Raw genomic sequence first — 18,250 nt, forward strand, 5'->3', positions numbered from 1 at the left:
ATAAAGACTAAGATTATTTGTATACATTTCTATAATTAAATGTAAATATAAAATATGAATTTTGTGTTTGTTTGTGAGTTTCAATTTAATTAACACAATGACAAATGCAACTGAATATTAGATGCACAACCTATCAGCCTACATGTGTTTTGTATATAAATGGCCTGTTTGTATAGATCTGACTTTTATTTTGAAAAAGGTGGTGAGGCGGGAGTAATTAATTAAATATTAAAATAGTTCAAATATTTGCCGTAAATTTTGTCTTGAAAATCACTTTTTTTACGTTTGTTTCTATTTCTTTTGCGACAGGATCTGTCAGACTGCATTGTTGAGCTTTAAGAAAAATACGCAGTTCATAACTTCTTAACCAAGTTGTACGATGGCAGGTTTGCTCTCAACGCAATATAATTCAGCACTGAGCAAGTTAAAACTGTTCAGGAATAAGCCTCCCCTGTCAATTCTAACGAGCACCAAACGTAAATACAGCAGTAAGGATGGAGCTGGGGTTGAGTTTTTACACAGAAGTGTCGTCCCGAGCATGCACTACCAGAAGAGCTTACCAAGGTGAGAGAATTACATAGAATCACACATATGAACCACAACATATTATTCATTTTTGCCTGGATTTGATAATAAATCTTTAATGTTGAATTAGATTTTAGCTGGAAATAGCATTATTATTTTATTTTTTTTATTCTACGAAAGTTTTGGGTCATAATAGAGAATGTAGGTGAAAGTACAAAGTCTACGTTTTGGTTGCAAAGGAAAGGAGATGGGCACATGGTGTTACACGTAAATATGCCCCCTTGCTTCAATTTTAGTTCCCTCAGTACTGGTCCGTGGTAAATTGTAGAGGCCTTCAGAGAAATAAAATAAAATGTACTCTCATCGTCTTGGCCTTTTGATGGTGAGGCTGTATATACTACTACCTAATATTTTTTTTATATTTAATAAAAAATGTAAAAAAAAAAAAAGTCGCCTATGTCAGAAAACATTATTACGTCATAGAAAATATAATTACAGTTAACTTTTTTAATATAATAATATGGTGAAAGCAAAAAAGCCATTACTCCGGTCTTCAGTGTCACATGATGCTTTAGAAAACTTTTAATTATATATATATATATATATATATATATATATATATATATATATATATATATATATATATATATGTATGTGTGTGTGTGTGTGTGTATGTGTGTGTGTGTGTATGTAAAATGTCTCCCAATACAATTAATATAAATAATATGAAACATAATAAAAATTTCAAATAATTGTGTACAGTACATTACAAATCATTATATAATATTTGTATAATTTTAATGTAATAACTTTTAATGAATATGTTTCTCAAAATATATACAGTTAACTTCTTGTTTACAGATTGCCAGTCCCAAAACTGGAAGACACAATACGGAGGTATCTGGCAGCTCAAAGACCCCTGCTGAACGATGAACAGTACAGGCAAGCCAAAAGTGTCTATATCATTTTTTAAATGTCATATTCAGATGAACTTTTAATGTTTTAAACATTTTCTGCTGACTTCTGCTTCCCTGAAATCCATCAGTACTACAGAGAAAGTAGCACAGGATTTCCAGAGTGGTGTAGGTAAGCAGTTACACGAAGAACTTGTGGCCTTAGACAAGAAGAACAAGCACACCAGCTATATATCAGGTGGGAGATGTAGTAACAAATAATAACAATTGAATACTGTTTTATTTGTTACAACATTAATACATTTCTCCTTTTTTTCTTGCAGCTCCATGGTTTGACATGTACTTGTCAGCTCGGGAGTCTATTGTGCTCAACTTTAACCCCTTCATGTCCTTTAACCCTGACCCCAAACCCGAGTACAACGACCAGCTTGTGCGAGCCACCAACATGGTGTGTTCAGCCACCCGGTTCATGAAGACCCTTTGTGCAGGTCTACTCGAGCCAGAGGTGTTTCACCTTAACCCTGCCAAGAGTGACACAGACAGTTTCAAGAGGTTGATCCGATGGGTGCCCCCCTCCATCTCATGGTTTGGAGCCTACATGGTGAATGCCTATCCTCTGGATATGTCACAGTACTTCCGCCTCTTTAATTCCACACGAATACCCAAGTACAAGTGCGACCAGCTCTTCACAGGCGACAAGGGCCGCCACCTACTAATAATAAGACGAGGCAACCTATATGTGTTTGATTTGCTGGATCGGGACGGCAACCTGATAAAGCCTGCTGAGGTTCAGGCTCACTTGAAATACATCCTAACAGATCCCACACAAGCTCCTGCGTTTCCCTTGGGCGTTCTAACCAGTGAGAATAGAGACACCTGGGCAGGGTTAAGACAGAAACTACTGGATACTGGAAATGGCGAAGCTCTACATTTAGTAGACACTGCTTTGTTTTGCCTCTGCCTGGATGAGGAGGTGATGAGAGACCATATTCACATTTCCCACAACATGCTTCACGGAGACGGCTGCAACCGCTGGTACGACAAGTCCTTCAGTATCATATTGGCTAAAGACGGACAGGCGGCCATTCATTTTGAGCACTCTTGGGGTGATGGCATGGCCATTCTCCGCTTCCAGAATGAGGTCTTCAAGGACACCACGGAGAAGCCTTTGGTGGGGCCTGGATCCCAGCCTGCAGCGGTGGACTCTTCCTCTGCAGTACGCCGAATAGAGTTTAAACTCAATGAAGAGTTAAAAGCTGGAATCACGAAAGCAAAAGAGAACTTCCAGGCTGCGGTGTCAAAGCTCACCATCGACGCCATGGAGTTCAAGAAAGGTGGAAAAGAGCAACTTAAAAAGAAGAAGCTCAGCCCGGATGCCATCGCACAGTTGGCTTTCCAGATGGGCTTCCTACGGCAGTACGGTCAGACGGTCGCCACATATGAGTCCTGTAGCACCGCAGCCTTTAAACATGGGCGCACAGAAACCGTCCGTCCCGCTAGCATCCACACAAAGCGCTGTGCCAAGGCATTCGTCGAGCAGCCCAGACAGCACACTGTAGAGCAGTTACAGGGCCTGTTGAATGAATGCTCTAAATATCACGGGCAACTCACTAAAGAGGCAGCAATGGGTTAGTGCAGCACTGACAACCTGTCAGTTGTATTTATGAGCTGTCTTATGATTCTAGGAGGACCAGACTTATTTTTGTTATTAAAATTAGCCTAAAAATAAAAAATGCCATTATATTCATTGACACATTGTTTCAAACCAATATGACTGACTTGCTTCTGTTGTTCACAAAAGAAGATATTTGTAAAGGTTTTTTTTTCATATAATGAGTTAATGTGGTCCAAAACAGCACTAGACCCCACTGATTTTCATTGTATGGACAAAAAAAGACATGCAGTCATAAAGGTTTGGAATGACTTGAGCGTGAGTAAATGATGACCATCCTTCCATCCTCATATATTGTTTGAGAAGGGTGGGCATCAAATTAGATCTTTTAGTTCACTCTCAACGTATATATTTCATCATCATCATCTTTCTCGATCTAGGTCAAGGCTTTGATCGGCATCTCTTTGCCATGCGCTACCTGGCTAATTCAAAAGGAATGGCCCTGCCCAGTTTCTTCCAGGATCCAGCATATGTCGCCATAAACCACAACGTTCTGTCGACCAGTACTCTCACCAGCCCCGCGGTCAGTATGGGCGGATTTGCTCCTGTAGTGCCTGATGGTTTCGGAGTGGGATATGGAGTCCACGATGATAGGATCAGGTGTAACGTGTCCAGCTATCCTGCCAGAAATGTTCATGAGTTCCTTAAGTGTGTTCACAAGTCTTTGGAAGACATTTTTACAGTCCTTGATGGAAACCCCATTCACTGAAAGTGCACTTAATGTGTTGAAATTCATTGAAGCACTTAGTAGGTGGAGTAGTCTAAATTTAGCCTTTGACATTTCAATTTTACTTTTATTAGATAAGGACTCAATATAACTGTTAAAGACACAATTATTTTTTAAAGCTGATGGTAGAACTGATGTTTTGCACTGTGCAGACAGACAACTGTGACTGCTTGATATTGAACTCATGCTTAAATGACTGATCCAGAAGCAAAAATTAGTCATTGTAATGGGGTATAGGTAATAATGTGAAAAGCTAATGTCCTTAAATGTATTTGAAATATTTGCAGTGTATTTCCCCTCAAGTTCAATGAGCAGCTTTATGTAATTAATATAATTTAAAGACCTATCCAGTGCCTTATAAGATGTAACAACAAATGATTATGAATACTCTGATTGTAAATATTTGTAACATGATTATTAAAAAAAGGGGTAAGATTTTAGAAATATATATATTCATTTATTAATATTTAACAGTACAAGATTTTACTTTTAAAAATCTTTATAAAAAATATTTCTTTTTTTTTTTTTTACTTTACATTGATAACAAAATCCTGGAAAAAGATACGCTTCATTTAACACAAGACTGGAAATTTAATTGTGCCATTAAAGGAATAAATTGTGATTTAAAATACATTTAAAATAATATTAATAACTATTTTTTTACTAAAACAAAATAAATCAGCCTTGGTGAGAATAAGAGACATTCAAAAGCATAAAAAAAAAAAAAAAAAAAAAGTTCACCAACCCCAAACTAAAAACCTGTAGTGTACATATTGTACCTTCTATTTGACAGCACGTATTTGTAGTGTGCAAATATTGACATTAAGGTGTTGAAAAGATATTTTGAACTTTAAAATGTTCTTAAATGAAATGTAAAGCATATCAACAGTTGAACAAGTATTTATTTAGAAAAAAAGAAAACTAAGCGAAACCACCAAGCAATATACAAATGTTGAAAATAGCTCAAACAAGAACTAAAAAATGACTTTCATCCAGAATAAAAGCAATCGGGTAGTTAGATGGGCTTGATTTTGAAGTGGAGGCCGATGAGACTGAATACAAGGCATTTGAGGTCCTGGACCAGGTAGTAGAAAACTCTGAGCCCTTCTGGGTCCCTGATGATCAAGATCACAAATATTATCAGTCTTATAATACAGAGAAGAAACAGTGAAACTGCAGAGTGCTGCATTAATTGAGAGTAGAAAAGGGAAAGCAATATATTGCATGACAATACAGAACAAATTAAGCAGAAAAGAACTGCATTACAGTAAATCACTTAGCAGATGCTTTTTATCTTAAATAATTTGCAAATATGATGCATCACAAGCAATTTATCATTCAAAAGCCAATAATGCTTGTTTACTGCAATGCCAGGTTTCAAGATTGACACAATAGGGCAGATGTGAAAATGCAGTAAAGCAGTGTAAGCAAGAGGAGGTTGCTTATGAAATATGCTTACTTGGACTGGTTGACATCAATTAAAGATCCAATTTTGGAAGTTGTGAATGAAATGTGTTCATCACCGATGACAATCTCCAGTTCCTACAAAGCACAAAGAAGAGCAATTAGGATGCAGAGTATTACACCACACATGGAGACCAGAGCAAAGGTCAAATAAATGAAAGCAAAAATATATATTCCTCCAAACCTGACGTCCGACTCTGTCTGGAGGAGGCCACAAGGCATCGTCTTCTTTTGTGATCTCACTGTCGTCAATGATTCTCTTTAACTCTTCCATCACGCTTTTATGAACATATGCCTGAAAGAGAGGAAAAATACCTAAGCGTTACAAAGCCTGCTCTTCAACAAAAATTACCTAACGTTGGTTGTATTTGGCGTCATCACGCAGCTGACTTTACCTCTTTTCGGATCATGACGTCGTTCTTGTAGTTACTGTTGTTTGCATATCTCAGTTTGCCTGAATGAAAACAAAATGCATATCATATTATATAAACTCATATGATATATGAAAGCTTCTTTCTTTCTTCTTTATTTAACCGTCACTGAAATATTATAGCGTAAAAAGAACAAATTCTTAGCAGAAACTAAATTATAAAGGAAAACCGGCAGTTTTCTCAAATGTTAGCTAACATATTAAATTGTTTTTCTACACAAACAGTCCCTCTACTTTTCTGTTACTACACAAATTAACCAGTAATAAAAGTTCAAAAAGCTCTAGAAAAACGTTTTCGGCCTAGTAAAAAAGCAAACACAGATTTCAATAGAAAGGCTGTTAGCATATTAGCAAGCTAAGTTGGCGCCTGACTTACCGTCTGGTCTGAATTCAAATTCCAGAAATTCGTGGCCGAATTTACCTTTATGGCCCACATAGTACCTCAAATAAAAGTCACTCGTGGACATAACTGTGCACAGTATTTAAGAAAGGTACAATATACCTAAATTACCGCACGCACACTTTTCCTTCGATAAATGGCTTGAGGAACGACCGATACGGAATCGCATGCGTACTACTGCAGGTCGCGGTGTGACGTCAGAGACCGGTCGCACAATGATGATGATGCTGCAAGTAGGCCCAATGCGACCTCCCCGAACCTGTTTTGCGTTGTTGTATTCTTTCATGTTATCTTTGTTCTAATCTAAACCATTGTGCAATTCTGTCCAGCTTGCAATAAAGTTTCTAAAAGAGAGGGATTTACTCTTTAAAGTCTTTTTTTGTTTCTGATGCAAGCAAATGATTACAGCCATGTATTCAACTGAGGCAAAGAACACGAGGAGTAGAAAAACCTTTATTTAATGCAGCTTTGCTGTCAATCACTTTGTTATACAAATTCCTGCAATTCTTTACACATGTAAATGATAATACAGTTATCATGGATTTGTTTAACCACAGAAACACTTAAAAAGAAAAAGAAAAAAGCCAGTCCACAGATTACAGAGTAACATTTCAAGATAACGTGTTATTAATATTAATTGCAGTGTCACAGAAATGCTGTTTTAAAGCCTTGCAACTGTAGTTTGTTTGGTCCAGCAACACAAGCATGCAACCTTTTCTGATTTTATCATAGTTTTGGCTTTCTTTGCTTTTTGTTCCCATTTTGCAAGCACCAAAACTCAAAGGCAACAATAATTAAACATATAATGATACATCATGCAGAACACCCTACTTTTGAAATCCCCTCCGAAGTCACCCCACTTTGCAACAAGACAATCTGTTACAGACTAGGATTTCTTTCTAAATCAACAATAATGCAAGGTTGTCACATATTCTGGTAAAATCAGTATTTGCTATAATTACAGACATTAGTGAGGGAACCAAATTAACTGACTGCACGTTAAACAACGTAATCATCTTAAATCTTTGGAATCCCTCAAATTTCTGAAAAACAGTACTATGTTTGCATCACTTTCTGTCAAGTAGGGTTACACACTGGGTGTGCAAGCTGGTAAGATGATAACAGTTATGAAATAATGATTTTATTCACGGCTGAACTGTGGTTGTGTGGGGAACAAAATAGTAATATGTACTCCATTTTAAAAGCTGGTGTTCAAATCTGTGCTAATATATTAAAACCTTTTAATGAAAGGTATGAATATCACTGTTTGACAGCCACGATGTTTGATTAACCAAGTGTTGTTTAGAAAATTAATATTACAATATTTAGCTAAAGTAATGGCATGAAAATAAAATTAACAGTCTGTAATTTCACATACAAAAACTTTATGTTTGCACAAAATGTTTTGCAGTGTTTTCAAACTGGCCCTTTTTTTAAGAATTGTGTTATTAATCTATGAACATATTGACTGAATCACACATATAATGCCCAAACAAAACCGAGGACCAGACGTCAACAAAATATTTATAATAGTTTATGCAATTTTTTTAATTTTTACATCTGGCTCAGCTATGAATGATGACGAATCTGATGAAATTTAATAATCTGACAATTAAATGGCATTATCTGCAAAATTATCATACTCGATCAAATAAATATTCACATCATTCAATAAGTGATTATTTAGAATTTGTACATAAGAATAGTAAATGAGTAACCCTGTATCATAGCAGCAATGCGAATGAAGCTAATCAGAAAATAAAATATAGTCAAATGAAAACAATGTTAAATAAGAATATCAACGATTAACCAGTTTTTTGTGAAAGCTTCAAGTTTCAAGATCAAAAGGGAAGGTGCATGGGGTATTTTCACAGTCAGGGTCAAGTTTAAAGGTTAGATTGTTCAGTTTCACATCCCTGAATGGTTTCAGAGTGCCTTAAAATGGCTTCAATCTGGCTCTAAGATGCAGCAAAACTGAGCTACAGGGGGAAATTACACTGCCTGAAATGTAAAAACATTTACTAAATTAACAGTAAATGAACTCTTTGGTGAGTTTTGTCAAAGACTGAGTAAAAACATTGCAATGGATAAATATACTGAGATTGCATTTCAAGTAAGCACCTCCATTTTTCTAAATGCCTTGCACAAGAGAGTCATAAACTGTCAAATTGCATTATTAGAGTCAAGGGTACAGTGCATAGTATATGAACATAAATCTCTTAACAAAGAGATCACTATTCATTCTAACACTCCACAGCAATGCTGCACAATCAACCACTGGGCTTCGTTTTAAAGTACATGACCATGTTTAATGAGGATCATCTAGCATCTTTGTAAATTTTCTAGAAGTACCATGTTTGTAATTCAGAACCAAGTATGAATACATGCAATAGATTTAGTTCTGCTCTAATTAGCAAGATTAGAGCCCTTTTTTTATAGGTGTGGTCTCTTCTGTATAGACTCAATTTAAATGCAGATTACGCTCTTGTCTCTTTAGGACAAAAAGTGAGTTATTGTTTTTATTTGTAGTAACTTCACCCTGAGAGGCCTGTTGTGATGTAGCAACACTGCCTGAATTGTTCAAGTGAAATAAGATGAATTAACGTTCATTCTTCTGCCATTTATCCTTCTGATCATAGATGGACATTTTACAAATAATCCCAGAATACTACAGACTTATTCCATCACTGTGAACCAAAAAGAAGGGATGATTTTAAAACAACATTTTCCAGTGAAGACATTATTTAAATAAAAGGATAAAAGTTACAGATAAAAAAAAATCAAAAATTTTAGACAACAAACTAAAAAATAATATTTTTTTTTTTTAAATAAACAAGGAAATAAATATAGGAAATATCCATTTTGACCTTTGTTTGACAATCCCAGAAGTATCATTTTATTTATCTTTCTAATTCCTAAAACATCAAGTGTAACCAGTCTTAAAGTAAACCCCCCAAAAAAGTAGAAGAACAAGGAAGAAGCAGAATGAAATAAAAAGGCAGACTTTGAAATTCTTGAAATCTTTCATGATTCTTTTTGTCTTATAAAGTGTTGGCTAATTAATAGAATGCACAAGCAATCCTTCTTTCCTCTTGCATCCATCGATCACATATTCATTCTCTCCTGCATTCCGGACATCCTGACGGAGGGCTGGTCAGTGCGGCCTGCTGCTGGATTCTGAGGGATGCCGTTTACGAGGTGTGTTGTGGCCATTGAGGTATCCGTTCAAGCGTTTGGTCAAACCACCATTCAGAATATCCTGAATGTGTTGCACTATCAAATTTATGGCAACTAGAGAGAGAGAGACATTAACATGGAAGAACAAACATCAATGAAACGTGCCTTAGCAAGGCATTGCTTAATGAAACGGTGTCAGTTTATTATTATTTTTTTTACTATACTAGAAGTGTGGCCTTGCTTGGCACCTTCAAAACATTCCTATTTTCAAAACAATAAAAGTTATATCATAAACTGTTCCAAAACATTTCCATATCAAAATATTTGTGTCTCCTCTCTTCCATGTTAAAGTTTGGATAAACACATTTAAAGTCTCACCCAGATTATCGGCTCCCCGTGGAATGATCACATCAGCATACTTTTTTGTCTGAAAGAAGAAGAAAAAAAGAGAGAGAGAAGCCCTGAGAAAAAAATTCTCAAGTCAAGACGGTGATCAGCAACAACATTTCCATTGGGCAAATATTTCACCACCCACTAGACAAAATGCCAGAAACATGTACATTGGCTCTGCTTATGTGTAACAGTGTTTGAAAAAAAATTAATAGAAAATACATGAAGTCAATAAATGCTCCTGCTATATATATATATATATATATATATATATATATATATATATATATATATATATATATAATAAATATTACCATTTGCATAAAAAAGTCAATTTATAATATATTTGCCAAACAGCACAACAGAGAAATTAACATGGAAAAACAAAAACCATGTCCAGCTGTTTTACATCTTTTTTATTATTTTTTACATTCTTTTTAATTTTTTTTAGCAAGGATGCACTGAATTAAAATGACAGTAAAGAAATTTAAGACATTAGATTTCTATTTCTAATAAATGTTGTTCTTTCATTTTTATTCATCAATGAATCTGCAAATAAGAATCATATGAAGACTGGAGTAATGGCTTCGCCAAGACAGGAATATGTTTGTGACTGCGTGCATTTTTAAAATATAATAATAAATAATACTCCACTTTGCCATCACGGGAATGTGCGTGTGACAGTGTGCATTTAAAAATTTTTGTAAAAATAAATAATACTCCGCTTCGCCAACACAGGAATGTGTGTTTGACAGTGTGCATTTAAAAAAAATGTAATAATAAATAATACTCCACTTTGCCATCACGGGAATGTGTGTGTGACAGTGTGCATTTAAAAAAAATGTAATAATAAATAATACTCCGTGTTTTCCATCACGGGAATGTGTGTGTGACAGTGTGCATTTAAAAAAAAAATTAATAATAAATAATACTCCGCGTTTGCCATCACAGGAATGTGTGTTTGAGTGTGTATATAAAATAATTACAAAATAAATACAAAACCAAACACAGATCATATATGGTAGAAAAGTGTCAAACTCACTGGCAGACAGAACTCCTCGAAGGCAGGCTTGACAAATGTTATGTATTGGCTTAGCACTTTCTCTAGGTCACGACCTCTCTCACTGATGTCTCTCAGGACTGTGAGCAGAGGGGAATGACATAAGGGTAAGAGAGAATCAAACGGCACTGAAATACATCATCCTATCACTACCACACTATGAATAATCGTCAAGTCCTCACACACCTCTGCGCGACAGACGTGTATCTGCATCCGTATCCACAAACAGCTTCATTTGAAAAAGATCTCGGATTTCTTGCGAATAAAACATAAGAATGCCCTCAAATAAAACTACATCTGCTGGATAAACAGTTACTGTCTCTTCTTTCCTGCAAAAGGTAAGCAAAACAAAAGTGCATCAGGATGCAGGAAATCCCTGAACAAACAGATTACATAACACAAATCAAGATAAGGCCTGTTTGAAACACAATGCTCAAGTACTGTAGCAAGTAAGAATATCAACAGCAGCTACATTCTGCTCTGTGTTTCTGCTACTTCCTGTAACAGCTGAATATGTGCACCGAAATAAATATATGCTGCTTTTGTGTGTGGTTTGAAACTCAAATAAATACAAAAATGTCCACACATAGAAACAATGCAATGCTAATAAGTTAAACGGATCCTTCACCCAGACTGTCATCATGTAGAAGATTCAAAAAGATTGTAAAATGAACTCAATAAATTGGTCTAATCAAAGTCTTGAAAAAATACAAATGTTTTATATGATGAACTGATTTAATTTAATCCGTCTTAAGGGTTTAGAAACGACATGATGGTGAATAATTAATGTCAGAAATGTCACAAACTATCCCTTTAGGTTATCCAAAATGTGGTCTGAACTGACCTTGAGTGGGTAACAAAGTCGTAGACAGGAATTTGGACAGTTCTTCCCTCCATGATATCACAAAGGGTTTTGACTATCAACTCATTATCAAACGCATCTGTGGGACAGAGGAAAAGAGGATCAGACAGACAGCACACAATATGTTCTAAGGTTTCTTGACCCACAGGTAATGGGATATAAAGAACAAGCAAAAAAAGTGAAAAGTCACTTATGCTGCCGCAGAATGAGTGAGTGTGTGTAGGTGGCTGAGTCAAGCAAACACTCACTCCGACACACGCACACACACACACACACACACACGCAGAGAATGATAGAGAGAGAGCTGCCAAAGTATACAGACTGCATCAACGGTCATCTGAGCTGTATTCTGCTCACAGTAACACACAATAAGCCGAAGTATTTGGCAATGCAAAAGTGCACAAAGGACTATAAATCAGGCCAACAAAAATCAATCTAAATAGAAAATGAATGATGTTAATATAAACATAAGTCTTTTACCTGGGTGGTCAAAGTTGAATTGTCCTTTTAGAGCCTTGGTCTTCTGTTCAGGGGTCAGTACCCTGTAGAAACTATCCTGACTGAGGATGGCCACCTGCCTCTGGTGATGGTCGATCTTATTCTGACCAAGAAGCTCCATAATCTTCCCACAAACTGATGACTGAAAAAAAAAGACAGGATTGTAGTTGAGTAAATATGTGCTCTAAAGCAAGTTTCAGTTAGTAATCTTATTTCATACGGGGGGGAAAATGACAAAATGGGCAACGATTTAATGTTAAGTGAGTAATTTCTGTGAGAGGCCACTAGAATCAGATAGGGAACCAAAAGCTGGTCCTTATTTAATAAATACATAATAAAATAAATAAAGATTTTGATTATTTTCATGTCTAGTGAAGTCATTTAAAAGTTTTCATGAGGGCTGCATTCAAATGTATCATAGGATTTTTATGATTATCAGCCAAGCAAAGTGGCAACTAAATTCAATGCCATAGATGGCCCTGTATTTTCTTGTATGGCAAACAACAGATTTTTTTTTTTTTATTCACATTTGTGTTCCCCTTACCCATTTTAATTTATTTGGTTCATAATTCAAAGTATATAATTATGAATTATGAACCAAATGAATTTAAACCATTAGCATTGGACACCATATGGCTAAATTGATCTTATCTTTGCTATTGGAAGCATATTTTGTGACACATATTCCCTAATGTTGACCTTTTTCACTAAAGACTGACATTTTAATTATTGATTACATGATAAAAAAAAGGAAATAAAATAAAAAAACTCATGGTTGTGTTATCAAACTCCTTTTTTTTTTTTTTTTTTTTTTTACAATTTTGGAAGTATTTCCCTCCACCACCAGCATGAAAAAACTCTTTGGTTTTTGCATGAATCACATGGGCTAAATGACAGAATAATACATATTAAAACGACTGTGAATGACTCAAGTGTTGTAGTTTTTTTTTTTTTTTTTTTTTATTAAATACCACAATATGATATTTTATCACATTATTTACAACATTATTAGCTGCTACAAAAGTAACATATATTTTAGTAGGCCATACTTTAAAAACATTACATGCATTCAGTACTTTTTATTTTTAGTTTGTTCTTAAATGTGTATGTAAAGTTATTTATAGAAATTTAGTTTTCAGTAAATCATTTGTATTAATCTAACACTGATCTGCACATCATTCATTTTAACCATCTCAAACCAAGAATTAATGCAGTTTTATGCTGAACTGTACTAGTAGGCTATTACAACTCACAGGGTTATGTTATGAGTAGTATTGTCAGTGGTGTTTTGACATAAAACAATGGCATACATTAAATTCAAATATCACAAAATATTCCTGAAAGTGCCCTTATTGTCAAAATCTAAAATACACAACCCCCATTCAAGGCATAAACACAGATCTTTACATAACACAACTGGCTCTGTGATTGTACAACAGGACTTAGATACCGTCTTCTGCGTCTCTAAATTCCTAAACACTCTCGTTTCGCAGATACAAAAAAATGTGCCTATTAAGAAAACAAAACAAAGAACAAGGAGTATAACCCAAACTCACAGGTGAGACATCCGGTAAAAAAAAAGCACAAACCATGAGCGGTTATGAGAAACATAAGCAGGTGCTTGCTCACACTTTCACTGAGAGATTTCTGCACCCCGCCACAGCTTGACAATTTCTGCTATACTGACTCTCCTCATAAAAACTGATATATTTTCCAAAGACAGCCTACTAATGGGCTCAATATTCTGTAATATCTGACCAATATAGAGGACAGAGATACACTCTGATGAGCAAAGCAGAAAATAGAGAGAAACAGCACTAAAATGTACAAGGTGCACCTTTGAAAGCTGATCTAACCATGATGATATGAGAAATATTAATACTTTAGCACAACTTTAATACAAAATGCATTCACATACAAAGTCCAAAAATCCTGAATAAACTTACTGTCATAGTCACTCGATGTATGATATGTAAACAGACTAAAAGCTACTAATATGAAAGAACAGTGAGAATAACACCATCAAATAAAACTGAAAAAACAACATGCCATGAGTTCAGATAATTAGATCACATTAAGAGTCAACCACACGTCAATAAAAAGCCAAGCACAAGACAGGTGGAGGCAGTGCAGGGATATGCAACTGAATCCTGCAGAGTCTGATGAAACTGCTGCATCTAACCTATGTGTATGTGCTCAAAAGTCTTACAAAGCTTTCCTTCACCAGCTGCAATGCTGAGTGCCAGTCCCTCAATCCATTTAAAGCATAAGCCATAAACAGTCCAAGCTGTCCCAGGCCCTGTGTAAGGAGCTATAACAAACATATACACCAAGCATACATTTAGCAAAAACAGCTAGTGATCTGCTTTAGGGCCTATATTATCTTCAACGCATTTCTGACTTAAGTGTTACAGAAATAACACACAAAATAATCCGAGCACAAACACAAGGACTGCATGAAGTTTCTTGCCTCACAATAACACATATAGTCAAGAAAACAAGGTTTTTATAATACCTGCACCAGGTTCTACACAAAGTTACACCAGTTTGACATGCTGTGTCCTTAAACCACAATGACACTCGAACATTTAAATATAATGTTGCACTTGTAGTTAACACTAACTGATGTGCATGTCAATTAGACACTTAGCATGTTGGCCAGTAAAGCAGTTGTATGATTTACTTGTAACACTCTATAATAAATTCCATTTATTAACATTAGATAGAACACAAACTTCATTAGTTAACATGAACTAGCAATAATTCTAAATAAATTCTAAAGCATTTATTAGTAAATATATTTAATGGACTTGTGCTGACATGAACAGCTGTATTTATTTTAAGTAATGTTAAAATTAATAAATACTGTAAAAAACATCATTGTTAGTTCATTTTAGTTAATGTTGTGACTAGTTGGACATTATTGTAAAGCTTTACCAATTTATTAATGCAGGAGTGGATGCTAGGAACTGAAGTGGATTTTTAAGCTAGGTCCAATCACACTGGCTCCACCACCACAAACTAAACCACTTTTCTATCTTAGATTTTTATTTTCGTGTTTCCAGACAAAATATCAAAAAAATCTTAATCCAAGAAGGATTTTCTAGACTTTCTACAGACGTAAAAATAATTTTCTTGTTTTCAGAAAAATAATCTGCCAGTGGGGTAAGTACAATAATATTATTTCAAACAGAAAACAAGAATATTATGCTTACCCCATTGGCAGATTAAGAATTTTAAAATATTTTGAATAGAAACAAGACCAAAAAATCTAAGCTAGAAAAGCATTTTTTGCAGTGTATTATGTAATAATTACAAATTCTTCCACTGGGTTAAAACCTTGACGAAAGAAGGAAAAAAAGAGCTCAAAGACTTCTTTGACATTTGTTGGTACACTGTGCCCAAGATCCATCAACCTCCAGCCAAAGTAACTTTAATCCTGTACACATGCTAAATGGCCTACAGGCAAATAAAGACAATCATTTACCTTTGATTCATCAGGTGGATACTGCGCAAGTTGTAAACCTCATAACCTACAGAAAGAAGGAGAAAGAAGCCATAGTCCCCAGAAGTGAGTATGTCTGCGCTGAGGTGGGAATCTCTCCTAGCCTGTCACTGGCTCCTAAACTAACCTAGCAGGACAGCCAAAAAACAGCTGCTTCTGTTGCTGACTAAACATTTCCCTGATTAATTCCCAAGTATTTTTGTTCACCCAAAAAGCAAAGCTGGCATTTAGAAATGTAATGCGAGTGCTACCTAAAGTGCACCTAGTGGGCTGGGTTGTGATTTATTCTATCAACGCAAAGACATTTCTAGCTGCATTAAACATAGAAAGGAAACTTGCTTCAGTCAGTTATCTACTCTGGTTGAGCAGTTCCAGGATGTAAACAAACTGGTGTCCTTAAACAGCAGACCAAGAGCATAATATATTAGCTCCGGACAGAACACTGAGTGCCAACAAGCACATCCACAGACATTATAACGTACTGCTTGAGAAAGTCTAGTCAAAGCATTTTCACTGAGAAATTAGATAACACAATTCTCCCATGCAGTGTGGTAAGAAAAACTTGCACACCTGACAGCTGGGAGATACAGGAGTCATGACATAACCAAACAAGATAATCAAATGGTAACAGAAAGGAACAGACACATTATGTACAGAGACATTTTAAATAACGACTAAACAGAGATCAGTAAAACATAAAATGTAAAAAAAAAAACATTGCTGTAGTATTCCACATAAGGACTTAAACTTCATCATAATAGGCGTATTCAGCATGGCCAATAGTAGAGTAAACAGAAATCATATAGATAAATCATAAATAATATCGCACAAACACAAACAATGATGCTATAAATATACGCTAAAAATAAAACAAAAAAAGTTATTAATATATGTAATATATTAATTTATAATATATAATAATATACCTAGACTGAACGTATTCATTTAATTTTTTTCATATAGATAGATAGATAGATAGATGGATAGATAGATAGATAGATAGATAGATAGATAGATAGATAGATAGATAGATAGATAGATAGATAGATAGATAGATAGATAGATAGATTGTTAGATGTAATAAAAAGTTTAGTTTTCCGTTTATTTTTTAACTATATTATTTATTTACCTACTCGAAGTATACAACACGAAGATATTACCTACAAATATTTCAATGAAGCACATCAAAAACATTTTTTTATAAAAAACAAACACGCTTCACTGAAGGAGCCGCTTGACGCATCACTGCGTACTCACGCACGCCGCCTTTACGCACGTAAATGAGGTAAGATGTGACACATTAGCTGTGCCGCTGACCCAAATATCGTTATCCAACAAAAGCTCCGTAGTTGCTCCTCTATATCGTCCAAAACCAGTAGTTATTTAGGTTTAACGCTAAACACACACACATACATAAACTTATCTCGCTTTCTTGTATCATCACGCACCGTTAGCTCATGAAACAAAGAGACCGTGTGTCTGTGTGCGTGTATCATAACTGTTACGGCTAGCAAGACATCCTCCGGCGCGGACAGGGTTTTATCCACATATAGCCTAACCGCAAAGTTAGACTTTCCTCACAACACATTGTATATTTATCTAAAGTAAAGCTGTAATTAGGGTGTTCGACAAATAATGGTATTTTAATGAATCTGATGGAATGTCAGAGGATTGTGGAGATTTACCCGGCTCAAGTGTCATGCTGTTTCCTAACAACAAAAGACAGTCGGAATTTGCATCGACACAACAGAGCCTGATCCATTACAATCCTGATACTTTTCTCAAATGAATTAAACTGGATTTAGAGCATTTTAGGTAAAAAATAATAACATTGATTAAATGCTTATTAATAAGTTAGTAAGTTCACCATCGCCATAGTGCATAGCGCTGGGAGCTGTCTACATTAGGAAAATGACCAACATCCTTGTTTATGAGGGTCACATACCAGCGATTTATAATATTCTGTATAACTGTTTTAAAAATACTATCCCTATTAATTTGCTTTTTTTATCGAAATGACTAAACTTGATTTACAAATCAATAAACTAGTCAAATAGATAACGCCTTAAATTCAAATAGTCTATATGTCAGTTTTTACATCGGACATGTCAAACCATCTCTGGTAATAAAATAAATGTGCACATTGATGATTCCATGAGCCACGCGGCAGTCGGTGTGCTCTCTCTCTCTCTTACACACACAAAACAAACGATAACTAATATTTCTATGTGAGGTAAAGCAGAATGCCAACCTTGCCGCTGGCAGTGCCTCCGGCTACCCCGATGAGGAAAGGCTGCCTGACAACATGCTCATTTTCGGCTTGATTGTCCAACGTGCCGTCTCTGTCTCCTGCCATGCTGTCAGTGCGCACACTGAGGCTCGGACTGCTTTTACCACACAAGCAGCGGCGCTCCTCCTCCCTCTTCCATTCAGATGTGTCTAACCTTTTCCTTTGGAGCGTTTGTGTGATGTTACATTTGTTAGTAGGAATTAGCAGAGCTCTCTCTACTCAAAGTACACTCATTAAAACACTTTATAAAAGTGTTATATACATGTGATTACTTTTTCATGTATATGTAAAATGTACAATGTCCTTCCCACAATATTTTTTACAATATTGTTTCTC

At 35.4% G+C, this 18,250-nt stretch overlaps 3 protein-coding genes across 4 annotated transcripts; 1 reads left to right on the top strand and 2 right to left on the bottom strand.

Annotated features, from left to right (window-relative positions):
- Positions 1–203: 203 nt before the first annotated feature.
- LOC128018740 (carnitine O-palmitoyltransferase 2, mitochondrial-like) lies at positions 204–4,284 on the top strand. Its single transcript, XM_052604469.1, has 5 exons — positions 204–564; positions 1,387–1,467; positions 1,571–1,677; positions 1,763–3,067; positions 3,492–4,284. The coding sequence occupies exons 1-5, from the start codon at positions 380–382 to the stop codon at positions 3,818–3,820; spliced, it is 2,007 nt and encodes a 668-aa protein (XP_052460429.1). The 5' UTR covers positions 204–379; the 3' UTR covers positions 3,821–4,284.
- A 438-nt stretch (positions 4,285–4,722) lies between these two features.
- LOC128018741 (protein mago nashi homolog) lies at positions 4,723–6,359 on the bottom strand. The gene is made up of 5 exons (XM_052604470.1): positions 6,109–6,359; positions 5,698–5,756; positions 5,487–5,597; positions 5,298–5,380; positions 4,723–4,953 (listed from the first exon to the last, which is right to left on the bottom strand). The coding sequence occupies exons 1-5, from the start codon at positions 6,197–6,199 to the stop codon at positions 4,854–4,856; spliced, it is 444 nt and encodes a 147-aa protein (XP_052460430.1). The 5' UTR covers positions 6,200–6,359; the 3' UTR covers positions 4,723–4,853.
- A 210-nt stretch (positions 6,360–6,569) lies between these two features.
- Positions 6,570–18,034, bottom strand: LOC128018742 (uridine-cytidine kinase 2-A). Of its 2 annotated transcripts, none has more exons than XM_052604471.1 (7): positions 17,876–18,034; positions 12,102–12,261; positions 11,604–11,700; positions 10,946–11,088; positions 10,742–10,839; positions 9,688–9,736; positions 6,570–9,423 (listed from the first exon to the last, which is right to left on the bottom strand). In XM_052604471.1, the coding sequence occupies exons 1-7, from the start codon at positions 17,978–17,980 to the stop codon at positions 9,287–9,289; spliced, it is 789 nt and encodes a 262-aa protein (XP_052460431.1). In that variant the 5' UTR covers positions 17,981–18,034; the 3' UTR covers positions 6,570–9,286. The 2 variants fall into 2 exon arrangements, with proteins under 2 accessions (XP_052460431.1, XP_052460432.1); XM_052604472.1 differs by lacking the exon at positions 17,876–18,034 and adding an exon at positions 15,607–15,880.
- Positions 18,035–18,250: the final 216 nt, after the last annotated feature.

The sequence above is a fragment of the Carassius gibelio genome, chromosome A8 (genome assembly GCF_023724105.1).
Source record: "Carassius gibelio isolate Cgi1373 ecotype wild population from Czech Republic chromosome A8, carGib1.2-hapl.c, whole genome shotgun sequence".
In the NCBI taxonomy this organism is placed as follows: Eukaryota; Metazoa; Chordata; class Actinopteri; order Cypriniformes; family Cyprinidae; genus Carassius; species Carassius gibelio.